The sequence below is a fragment of the Trichoderma atroviride genome, chromosome 1 (genome assembly GCF_020647795.1).
Source record: "Trichoderma atroviride chromosome 1, complete sequence".
In the NCBI taxonomy this organism is placed as follows: domain Eukaryota; kingdom Fungi; phylum Ascomycota; class Sordariomycetes; order Hypocreales; family Hypocreaceae; genus Trichoderma; species Trichoderma atroviride.
In genome coordinates, this window is record NC_089400.1 from 416,267 (window position 1) to 427,301 (window position 11,035).

At 50.5% G+C, this 11,035-nt stretch overlaps 6 protein-coding genes across 6 annotated transcripts; 2 read left to right on the top strand and 4 right to left on the bottom strand.

Moving 5' to 3' along the window:
- Positions 1-1,312: 1,312 nt before the first annotated feature.
- Positions 1,313-2,260, bottom strand: TrAtP1_000160 (uncharacterized protein; the record flags this gene model as incomplete). Its single annotated transcript, XM_066110468.1, has 6 exons — positions 1,313-1,341; positions 1,442-1,472; positions 1,627-1,632; positions 1,783-1,829; positions 1,936-1,943; positions 2,178-2,260. 6 exons carry the CDS (start codon positions 2,258-2,260, stop codon positions 1,313-1,315), a joined length of 204 nt encoding a protein of 67 aa, XP_065966540.1.
- TrAtP1_000161 (uncharacterized protein) lies at positions 2,255-3,848 on the top strand. Its single transcript, XM_014091912.2, has 2 exons — positions 2,255-2,766; positions 2,903-3,848. The coding sequence occupies exons 1-2, from the start codon at positions 2,427-2,429 to the stop codon at positions 3,751-3,753; spliced, it is 1,191 nt and encodes a 396-aa protein (XP_013947387.2). The 5' UTR covers positions 2,255-2,426; the 3' UTR covers positions 3,754-3,848.
- A 70-nt stretch (positions 3,849-3,918) lies between these two features.
- TrAtP1_000162 (uncharacterized protein) lies at positions 3,919-4,368 on the bottom strand (the record flags this gene model as incomplete). The annotated part of the gene is made up of 2 exons (XM_014091841.2): positions 3,919-4,179; positions 4,240-4,368. The coding sequence occupies 2 exons, from the start codon at positions 4,366-4,368 to the stop codon at positions 3,919-3,921; spliced, it is 390 nt and encodes a 129-aa protein (XP_013947316.2).
- A 49-nt stretch (positions 4,369-4,417) lies between these two features.
- TrAtP1_000163 (uncharacterized protein) lies at positions 4,418-5,083 on the bottom strand (the record flags this gene model as incomplete). The annotated part of the gene is made up of 1 exon (XM_066110469.1): positions 4,418-5,083. One exon carries the CDS (start codon positions 5,081-5,083, stop codon positions 4,418-4,420), a length of 666 nt encoding a protein of 221 aa, XP_065966541.1.
- Positions 5,084-5,290: 207 nt separating this feature from the next.
- Positions 5,291-5,791, bottom strand: TrAtP1_000164 (uncharacterized protein; the record flags this gene model as incomplete). The annotated part of the gene is made up of 1 exon (XM_066110470.1): positions 5,291-5,791. The coding sequence occupies one exon, from the start codon at positions 5,789-5,791 to the stop codon at positions 5,291-5,293; it is 501 nt and encodes a 166-aa protein (XP_065966542.1).
- A 3,021-nt stretch (positions 5,792-8,812) lies between these two features.
- Positions 8,813-11,035, top strand: TrAtP1_000165 (uncharacterized protein). The gene is made up of 3 exons (XM_014091911.2): positions 8,813-9,198; positions 9,372-9,533; positions 9,588-11,035. The coding sequence occupies exons 1-3, from the start codon at positions 8,898-8,900 to the stop codon at positions 10,472-10,474; spliced, it is 1,350 nt and encodes a 449-aa protein (XP_013947386.2). The 5' UTR covers positions 8,813-8,897; the 3' UTR covers positions 10,475-11,035.

Below are 11,035 nucleotides of genomic sequence, written 5' to 3' on the forward strand. Positions count from 1 at the left end.
CTTGTGCGACCAAAGCCCTGTTTTAGATTGAATGCATGGGCAAATTGCATATCCCCCCCTCTGAGCTGCAGAACAAGCCGTCCATCATGCCGCTGCAACACTGGCTGGCGTCCCAGAGACCCATCCCAAGGGCCACCTGACATGCGACAGCTCGAGAAATTGGGGCAAGAGCCGGGGTGCTTCTGTGGCGGTCACAGCTATCGGCGTGTGAAATGGCTGCCTTTTCTTCGCATTCTTCACACCGCAAAAGATCGATCTGTGGCGCTAATATAGGATTGAGTAAGAGACGCAGCAAGGCCCGGTAACCCGGTCAAGTGGGTGAAATTCATCCGATCATAACAAGGTCTTGGGTGGCTGTCATCGTTTGAGTATACGCAAGATGCACCTGTAAGGTTCGACGCAGGATCCGATCTCGACCCCGACCGAGAGGACAGGATGAATGCCAGATAAGGATTTCCGCGGATCTGAATGACAGCTTGATGCGATGATTAGGCAGTGCCGCAAACCGAAGAGTGCCCATCAGCAAATAGTATTACTGCCCATCATTCGCGGCGTGCATAGCAAGATTCATCTCCATGCAGCTAGGGGGCACTGCCTAGAGATCAACAAGCCAGTAACCAGTCATTCGTTTTCGTCTTTTCGCCAAGACCTTTTTACTTGCTTGTTTCCCCGGTCTCCTTTCCGTCCCTGGGCGTGTTCTCTCAACAACAAAAGCGACGAGAACTAGGGCCGACGCTGGGAATACTCCCTTGCATAGCAAATGGAGCGCTAGCGACCAACAACAGCTTCTAGATCGCTGATTCGACGAACAGGCCAAAGACCCAGAAAACGGACTGCATGGCTGTCGGGGCTTTCAATACTGCCAGCACCCATGACCCATGCCCTTGTTTCCCCATCGGCTCCAAGCTGGCGGTACTGAGTGTTGGGCGTCGGGAAGAAGGTAGAGAAAACTCCCCCTGGACGACCCAGCTCTACCGTAAATGATACGCTGAATTAAACAAGCGACACCGTAAGGAAAGATACAGTAGAGCCCATCTCGAACCCTTGCTCCGAGTAGACCCGAAATATCGGCTCATATAAGGCAGATCCCAGGTTTCGTAATCTTAAAAAAAAAGAAAAGAAGAGAAAAGGAGGGATGCCTCTCAACACCGAATAGCCGGGATTTACCTAACCACAACTTTTTTGCCAACGCGACCAGGCTGTGACTTGGACAAGCTGCAGCCAAGTCGCAAATCCGTCAAACTGCGATCAAGTCGTAATTTCAAGCTGCAGCTTATATGCAACTTTTCGATTCAGGGCTCCATGGCTGGCTTTAGCATTCCGATGAAACTGCGTTTCCAGCTGCCAGCACACCTGTATCAGCCACAATTCTCCAACGCCGGCGACTGCAATCGCAGAACCCAATACCGCCATTCGGCTCGTGGGGGGGGACCACACCTACCAGTTTCAGGTGACCTCGTGTCTGCGGCCGCCTTTGAGACCCGGTCAGTCATGTTGTAGATCAGTTTTCTCCCTTTCTCAAGCGAACGATGAAATCCGCCTTGGATGAGATGCAGTAATGGCGAAGCTGTGCGCAGGAGTTGGTGGCGGCTGTGGCTCGGGGAGTGCTATCATGGCAGGGCTCACTTGAATCTAACACAGCCACGGGGCGCTCACGAAGTTGGGCATTTGGGGATGAATAAGAGATGCTTAAAGAGCTCGTGAAGAAGTCGGTATGGCAATGGAGCCATTGCCCTAGTCGCAGATCGACGTGGAATCTGGGAGAAGTTGTAGAGCTCTCACGCAAATTTCGTTGGCCCAATTCCCGGTCTTTTGGTGCATTCGGTATCCTGTGGTGGAATACATGCGTTAGTCCTAGAATACACACACAAGCTACCTACAAGTAGTAGAAGCAAGAAGAGATTGAAACAATGATTGACAGTGTCCTTGTCTCACCTTGGCGCCTGTATTTGACAGGTAGACTTGAAGCCGCGTTAACGTGAGAGTTGACTTGTCACTGGTGCAGAATCCCAACACTGAAATGAGCACCAGAATAGGAAATTAACAAAGCCAAGACAGTGATCATATAATCATGAAATCGAAATGGTTGATTTCTGCTGAGAAGAATTCTACAGTATAGAATTGTAGAAGCAAAATCTGGGGAGAGGCTTCTAGAATCGTTGCGCCGCCGCTCTTACCCTGGAACCCGTCCACTAATTTTAGCGGGCGGGGATCCCCACGCCTTTTGATCACTGGAAAGGCGGCACGTTTTTGACGCCATCGAGGAGAAGTGCTGATGAGATAATCCGCTTCTCAAGGCAGCAGCTTGTCGAAAGTATCCTTAAAAGAGTGAAGGCGTCTCTTTTTGTTTGTTTGTGGAAAAGAGACGTAAGGGGCAAAAAGAGCCAGGCTCCAAGCAAAGAAGCGGCAAAGAACAAGCAGCAGAAATGGCCGCATTGTCGACAACTCTCCCCTTGAGCCGCGACTCAGTCTGTGCGGCGCACAAGGTTGTCAAGAATCATGTCCATCGCACGCCCGTGGTGACCAATCAGACGCTTTCCGAGCTGGCTTCGACGCCCACGACCGTCGAGAACCTCGAGAAGACGAGATTCGCCGGCAGGACGCCCGCGAAGCCTGTGCTGCGACTGTGGTTCAAGTGCGAGAACTTGCAGCGCATCGGGGCCTTCAAGGTGCGCGGGGCCTTTTATGCGCTGCACAAGCTGTCAGAGGAGCCGGGATGGCTGGAGGGGGGAGGAAAGGAAAAGGGCGTGGTGACGCATAGCTCTGGTAAGATGGTGCTCTACTTGGCTTGATTTATGCTTGTGGGAAGGGAATGAGAGGCTCAAGATCGAGGTGCTCTTGTATCTCGTTCACGATCCTGTCTAGTTGATGACTCAGAACGGCTGCTAACGTGAATCTGCAGGCAACCATGCTCAGGCCCTGGCTCTCGCAGCCAGAGAGAACGGCATCAAGGCTCACATCGTCATGCCTGAAATCTCCATCCCTGCGAAGATCAACGCCACCAGGGGCTATGGCGCCAACGTCATCTTCAGCGGCAGCACGAGCGTCGAGCGTGAGGCCGTCACCGAAAAGGTTGTTGCCGAGACTGGTGCGCGACTGGTCCCTCCTTATGATCATCCCGACATCATGCTTGGCCAGGGGACCCTCGGACTCGAGCTCCAAGACCAAGTAGAGAGCAGCATTGCATCTCACGTTAACCCAGCCGGACAGGCCCTGAGGGGCGTGTATGCCGCTGCGGCAAACAAGACCAAGGGAAATAAAGAAGGACTGGATGCCATCATCACTCCATGTGGCGGCGGCGGAATGCTCTCTGGCGTGGCACTCAGCTGCGAAGGCACCGGTATCAAGGTCTTTGGGGCCGAGCCGTCATATCAGGGAGCTGACGATGCTAAGCGAGGATACGAGTCAGGCGAACGCATCCCTACCGTGTCGTCTCTCACTGTGGCGGATGGACTGAGAACCCCAGTGGGTGTGCATCCCTGGAGCGTCATCTTCGAGCGACGTCTGGTAAGTGGCATGTTCAGCGTGACGGATGAGGAGATTTTGAAGACGATGAAGCTCGTGTATGAGCGGATGAAGATGGTGGTTGAGCCGAGCGCATGCGTTCCGCTGGCAGTTGCGCTGTTTGATGAAGATTTTAGAAGTCTTGTGGAGAAGGAGGCCGGCGAAGAGGGATGGGACTTGGGCCTTGTTTTCAGCGGCGGAAATGTCGCTGTTGATGCGCTCGGCAAGCTGCTAGCAGGAGAAAAGTGAATGGTGAGAGAAGAGTATAGATCATCAGAGACGATTATTCACATGTAGAGAATCATGTATGTGTTAAGATCAAGAATACTTGTACTTTTGACCAGACCTAGATATAAAGAGAAAACAACAACGTCTATAAAAAGTCACACAACATGTTAGGGTATCATCAAATCATTACATATCCTTCATCGCCTCGTCCATGTCTTTCCTCCACCGAGCGGCATTTCTCCTCAATGTCCAAATGCCAATATAGCCAGCAACCATACAAAACAAAGACACGGCCGTAAACACCCAGCCTACGCCAATGGTGTTGATCCAAGGAGCCGCGACGATGACGCCGACGCAGCTGAGGATGTTGCGGACGAAGTTGTTGACGGCAACGCCAGCGGAACTCTTCTTGCGGACGAATTCAGTGAGCATGGTGGTGGCGGCAGACTGTTTTTTACGATTAGTCATGAGCAACATGTCAAAATTATAGCGATAAAGGGGGCTTACAAAAACAAGCATAGAGGCAGCTCCAAAAATGAAGCTGCCAATAGCAGGGACGATGAAGATGACTCCATAGTTGAGTGTCCATCCGTATATCAGCAGCCCGATGGGATACATGGTGTTGGCCAGCCACATGTTCTCTCTGAAGCGGTCCTCGGGTAGGTAAATGAGTTTGCCATTTTCGTCATAGCGATTTGCCTTGATGGCTTGCTTGGTCATGATTCTGTCGATCCATCTGCCGCCAAAGATGGAGGCGATGAAGTAGCCCAGGCCAGCGGGGAGGTAGAGCAGACCGACAATGATCTGGCTGTAGTTGTAAGGGGGGCTGAGAGAACTTTTGCTGGATGGAAATGTTGGAGATGAATAGCGCTCCAAAGGCGATGGCGGCGGTGAAGACGGTGATGAAGACGGGGGGGAAGCGGAGGAAGAGCAGCACGCTGAGGGGGTCGAGGAAGATGCGCTTGGCGCTTGCAGCCAGTTTCTTGGTCTGGACTTTGGCGGATTCTCTGGTCGTCATGCGGCGGATGGATTCAGCAGTTGGCTCATTATCGGCAATGGCCTCTTCCTGCTTCTTCCGTGCCAGCGTCTCGGGCAGGAGGAAGATTAGCATGGCCAGGATGACAAGTCCGTAAATGGCGAGGAACCACATGGTAGCCTTCCAGCCAAACCCCTGGGCTAAAGCTCCTCCCACAATGGGCGCAATCAGGGGCGCGAGCAGCGGTCCGAGATAGAAGATGCCCATGGCCCGGCCGCGCTCGTGCGATTCCCAGATGTCGGCAATGGTGCCGGCGCCGACGGCTTGCACGGAGGCGGAGGCGCCGCCGGTGAAGATGCGGAAGACGATGAGCATGGCGATGTTGGTGGAGACGGCGGAGACGATGGCGAAGATGAGGAACAGGGTGAAGGAGATGATGTAGATGGAGCGGCGGCCGAATTGCTCCGAGAAGGAGGACCACCAGAGGGGGGAAGATGGACATGGAGATCATGTAGAGGGCGACGGAAAGGTTGGCGATGTCTTCGGTGGTGTTGAGCTTCCGTGTCATTTCAGGAAGAGCGGCTATGAGCTGTTAGCAGGTAGGTATGAATGGGAGGAAAGTGACTTGTCATGCATACGATAAAAGATGGAAGAGCCCAGCGGAGCAGCGGCAGTAGCCAGAGCAATAGTCAAGGTGATGCCCCATTTAGTCGAGTTCTTGTACTCATACGGACTCTCGACTTCAGGAACAACAGCAAAGCGACCTAGCAGACCTCGTCGTTGAGAGCGAGGAACAGTCTTGGGAGTCTTGGACCGGGTGGTTGAAGCACGGGATCGTGACCGGGCAGCTTCCTGTTCCGTTGCCGGGGCCTGCGCTGCTGTGGCAAGGCTGACTGTTGGTACGAGAGCGTCGTGGTGAAGTTCCACGTCGTTTTCAGTGATGTGATGACGCGCAGTCTTCTTTTCGTCGTTGCTGCCGTGGTCTGAATGTGCGGTGGTGATGGTGTCGTTGGAGGAGTGGATGGATGGAGTGGGGGATGTTGATGGACCATTGGCCTTTTCTGGATCAGGGATTGAAGGCATTTTGATCAAGACTTTTTTTGATAATAAAAGAGTTATTCTTATGAGTTGTGGTGTAATTGAGATGGTATGAGGTGACGGCTTATAAAACGAGTCTTAGTTCAGTCGGGCGATATGAGAGAGTGGGCACAGTCAGACAAGTCGTCTATTTCTCCCAATGGCATCATAAAATAAAATCATTAATATGTAGCACGAGAAAGAAGTAAACAAAATAAAGAAACCCGCTCAAGTAGTCTCGTAGCCATGCCTCATGAAAACACACTTGAAAAAGAAGAAGGATGAGAAGCAAAAAGGCGGGATGATGAGCAGAATAAATAAACACAGGGGGGGCTCCTACTTGAAGGCCAACAACACACACACCATGTCGCCCTCTTTAAAAAATCCTTTTTCTTCGATCCCACCCACTACCATGTCGATTCCCACTTGTTTTTGCTGTAGGAAATTTTGCCATTCTCCGTAGAAAGTGGGCCAAGGCCGGATACGCGCGCCGGCTCAGATTCCACGGCCGAGGTCCGCGACTCGGCAACCCACCGGGAGGTGAAGCCTTGTTATTCTTGCAAGGTATGAATTACTGTTACATTTGTCATCTTTTTTCATAAGTTGTTTTTTTCCATCATTAGAGGAAATACTTGGAGTAACATATCCATATTACAATATTGACCCCTTTTGTTTCTCTCTTCTTTTCTACAGCAAAGTAAACGAGAAAGCATCTGCAGCTCCTCGTACAAGAAGCACATCCCCGCCTCCATCGCAGCCACGCAGGGGCACGGCCTTAGCCTTGCCGGGTGGGAATTAGCCGGACAGAGTATCGCGCAGAATTTTGAGAAGAAGAAAATGCAAGTAAAAAGAGGGCGCCTGGGAGGAGTGGGGCTCGGGCATGGGAGAGGCTGACGGGATACCACTAAATCGAGGAGAGCGGCGTAGTTAGTCATGGTAGCATTTGGGGTAGATTCCGGAAATCGGGGTAAGTATGGCTGAGAAGTTGGGGCATATCGAAGGTTCATTGCGGTTTATTGATCTTGAGTGGGTAATTGGGCCAATGAGAGGGAATGGACGGCGATGGATCGGGCGTTGAATGCTTCGGCATGACATGCTCGTATTATCGGATTTATGATTTAGTGTATCTTGGACGGCGCTATCAATGTAGACGGTTCATGTAGGCTATTTGACGACGAGAATGATGTAACAGCGTGTGTGATGTCGGCATTTGATTCATGTAGCCAATGCATACAGCCTTTACCGTTACGTTTTGTTTCTCTACTTTATAAGATTGCAATCAGTAGGTAATCAGGATACATGTAGTATATGCCTTTCCCCAACATGGCCTCAGGTATGGCCTAACAGATCAGCTGCTGCCAGACTTATCGCAGCAACAATCTATAAAACTTGACATCCGATTATCCGAGTCCTTTAGCAAGTGCCTTGTCATGTGGCCATACGTTGCGCAAGTTGCACGGCTCCTGTGCGCCGACAACCCATCAAGGTTCCATCGCCGAATCTCGTCGGAGGCCGAGGTGACATGGCGAGGTACTATGCAGAGTTGAATCCTCCAAACTCAGCAGTCTAATATTTCTTGATAATACCATTCCTTTTGCCACATTATTATACCCATTTACATGTTTAAATAGAATGATTGTTTACTCTTGCTGCTTACAAGGCCAAGTCTGTTCGTAGAATCTTCCCTATTATGCGATGCGCCAACTCAACGCCTGGCTGCCATGGATGACTCATATAGAGATATACAAGTAAAGCGCATGTAGAGAAATATGAGTTCAAAGGATCTCCAAAAGTTTCCTTTTTACTCACTTTTTCCCTTTCTGTTTCTCTATGGACGCTCCATGAAACGTCTACAAACAACATGGTCCGAAATGTTCGTTACCCCCAGTTAGTGTATAATTCATTCAATCCTAGTAGCATCTTAACCATATAATCTTCTTACACAAATGTATAAAGCTAAGCCTGATTCGATAATTAGAAAGGGAGTCAGTTCATCATGAGAAATCGCACATTTTCAAGCTGTGGCGAAGGGTTGGTTGCATGAGAACATGGCAAAAATATTTGCCTAAATGCCGATTATGAATCTGCATTTATATAGTCATGTATTCTGATACTTGAAGCTTTCTAATTTAATTGCCCAAGATGTCTACATACTCGGATGAACAGTCGCGTATCTCGCTTAACAAAGGCTTTTGGTTGGCATATTGTAACTCTGCTTTGCCGGAACTTTCCATCAGATGTTTGCAATGGGTCTCAATTAATCAAGACTATGACTCAATATCGCTGAAAATTAAAATAAGAAAAAGTTGAAGTAGAAAAGAAGAGAGAGAAATACGAGTGAGTTACCAGCACACAAGGAATCTTGAAATGACGTTGTAGCTCCCTATTCAGATCTTGAAGCGGCCCGCATTGGATGCTGGAGTTTCCAGGAGCAAAGACACCACCAAAGCCTTGGTCTCATTCATTGAGATGTTCAATTCTGTTTTACTCTCAATTTCTTTACATTTTTGTCTCTTTCAGGCCCCTCGCTTGCATCTTCAACAAACACATACTTTGGTCAACTTCCATTTGCAACTCTTTGGCCATGTCAACCTGGGGATAATGCAGCCATTATATAAACGTAGAGTGCTCCAACCCAGGCATCATGCCTCATCTTTGAATATCACCTTGAGCAAATTTTCTTCTTCTTTTTCTCGCAAGCCCGTAATGGTTCCATATGTGCGCATCTTATCTCGATCTGGTCCTTACTTACTAGTATTGCCCCAGAGTATACGAACAGAGTCTAAAGCAAAGGTAACTGTAAAATATGGTCAATAATACAGAATTTTTTATGTTACAGTTACGTTGTATGCAATTGCCGTGTTATTCCGCTGCTACAGAAGAGGATGATTTTAGGACCAGTCCAGCATTGCGCCGCTTCCGGTGGCAGGTCGCCACAGCGATTACCACATCAGGCAATACGTGGGCCCCGCATCGGCGTCTGACAAAATCAGATCTGACTTACTCATCGCATATGCAAACCTCACATCTCATCTCACTCATCGCCCACGAATTCCTCTCTCGACAGCATATCCCTAGATTAAATACAATCTATAGAGCATAAAAGGGAACCATGTCTCTCACAAACGACTCGCCAGAGGTCGCCGCCGCCGCCGCCAAGACGGCCTCGTTCACCCTGGCCTCGCTGCCGGCATCGGCTCGCAACGAGGCCCTCGAGGCCATCCACGCGGCTCTCACAGCGTCCAAGGACGAGATCCTGGCGGCGAATGCGCGCGATCTGGAGCTTGCGCAAAAGGCGGCGGCGGATGGGATGCTGTCGCAGGCGCTCGTGTCGAGGCTGGATCTGGGCAAGACGGGCAAGTTTGAGGATATGCTGCAGGGGATATTGGATGTGAGGGACTTGGAAGATCCTGGTACGTGGCTTATTGTTTGCCATCATGGTGCAATGCTTCACATTTTCTGTGTTTCTGTTTTTATTTGCTTCGCATTGGCTATTTGATGGACTGTATCATCATGAGCGAAATTTTCACCACAGACATAAACTCAGAAATCAGATCAGCTTGCTAACAGTCATCATCGCCACTAGTGGGCAAGGTCTCACTGCGAACCAAGCTCGACGACAACCTCAATCTTGAGCGAGTCTCATGCCCCATTGGCGTCCTTCTCATCATCTTCGAGGCACGCCCAGAAGTCATTGCCAACATTGCCAGTCTGGCAATCAAGTCTGGCAATGCTGCCATTCTCAAGGGTAAGCTTTTCCATCTCACCATCTGCCTGGCCTAAATACTGAGCATTTCCACAGGAGGCAAGGAATCTACAGAATCCTTCATCGCCATCTCACAAGTCATCTCCTCTGCTCTCTCCACAACTCAGGTCCCCAACTCAGCCATCCAGCTGGTCACCACTCGCGACGTCATCCTCCAGCTTCTCAGCCAGGATCGCAGCATTGATCTTGTCATCCCCCGCGGCTCAAACGAGCTTGTCCGGTACATCAAGGAAAACACAAAGATCCCCGTCTTGGGCCACGCAGACGGCCTCTGCAGCATCTATCTCACCGCCTCCGCCGACAAGGACAAGGCTGCTGTCGCCATTGTCGACTCCAAGACCAGCTACCCAGCTGCGTGCAACAGCGTAGAGACTCTCCTCGTCCAGGACAAAGCCCTCGACACAATCTTCCCCGGCGTGGCTTCTGCACTGGCTTTGAAAGGCGTGACTCTCCGCCTTGACGCCGCCAGCAAAGCCGCCCTCGCATCCGCATCCACTGCCTTCCCAGACGGCACTGTTCTAGATGCCACTCCGGAAGACTATGATACAGAACACCTTTCCCTAACACTGGCCGTCAAGACAGTATCTTCCGTCGAGGAAGCCATTCTCCACATCAACACCCACGGCTCTCACCACACAGACTCCATCTTCACCTCGGACGGAGCCGAGGCCGAACACTTTATGAACCAGGTAGACTCGGCTGGTGTGTACTGGAACGCCTCAACCCGTCTGGCGGACGGCATGCGCTACGGCTTCGGAACAGAAGTCGGCATCAGCACCAACAAGATCCACTCTCGGGGACCGGTGGGCCTGGACGGTCTGACGATTTACAAGTACAAGATAAGGGGAGACTATCAGCCGACGGCGCAGTATGGTGAAGGCGAAGGAAAGAGGCCATGGAAGCATGAGCGGTTAGCTTTTTAAGAGGATAGGGTGACGGTTTGGGAGCTGAGCGTGGAGCATTCGGAAGCGAAGCGCACACAAACGCACACAAAAAAAGCGTTTAATGCATAACGGCGTAAGGCTGCAAATAAAAGCAATAAAAAAAAAGGATATCTGACAACTCCCCCCAGACGACAACGTGCTATTACGAGGTTTATTTGTTTATTTGTTTTGTCTTTCCCATCACCATGCGTAGATCGCAGTGAAGCAGATCGATAAAGATTTGCTGCGGAGAAGAATCTCCTTGACAAGGGGGCAGTAAGACATGCATACGGGGTAATGGTAATGCCCCCTTTTCTGAGCATATCGACTAGCACCACGACTCAACCTCACTTGGGAAAGAGGATTAGGAAAAGACACTAATATGGCGTAGAAGAGCAAGAGGCCAAGCTGCAATACTAGTGATAGTAAGGAGTATGTACTGTACATGGACGAGTAGCCTGCGGCGACGGCGATATTCCGAGGTGCTGCTTTGCGGTCGAAATAGGATATCGGTGTGCATGGCGCCCCATGCGTATGGATTCTTTACTCCTAAATACCAGC

Coding starts and splice junctions, on each gene's coding strand:
- TrAtP1_000161 (XM_014091912.2), top strand. CDS start 2,427: ATGGCCGCATTGTCGACAACTCTCCCCTTGAGCCGCGACTCAGTCTGT. Junction 2,767..2,902: donor CGTGGTGACGCATAGCTCTG/GTAAGATGGTGC, acceptor GTGAATCTGCAG/GCAACCATGCTCAGGCCCTG.
- TrAtP1_000165 (XM_014091911.2), top strand. CDS start 8,898: ATGTCTCTCACAAACGACTCGCCAGAGGTCGCCGCCGCCGCCGCCAAG. Junction 9,199..9,371: donor GAGGGACTTGGAAGATCCTG/GTACGTGGCTTA, acceptor CATCGCCACTAG/TGGGCAAGGTCTCACTGCGA. Junction 9,534..9,587: donor CAATGCTGCCATTCTCAAGG/GTAAGCTTTTCC, acceptor GCATTTCCACAG/GAGGCAAGGAATCTACAGAA.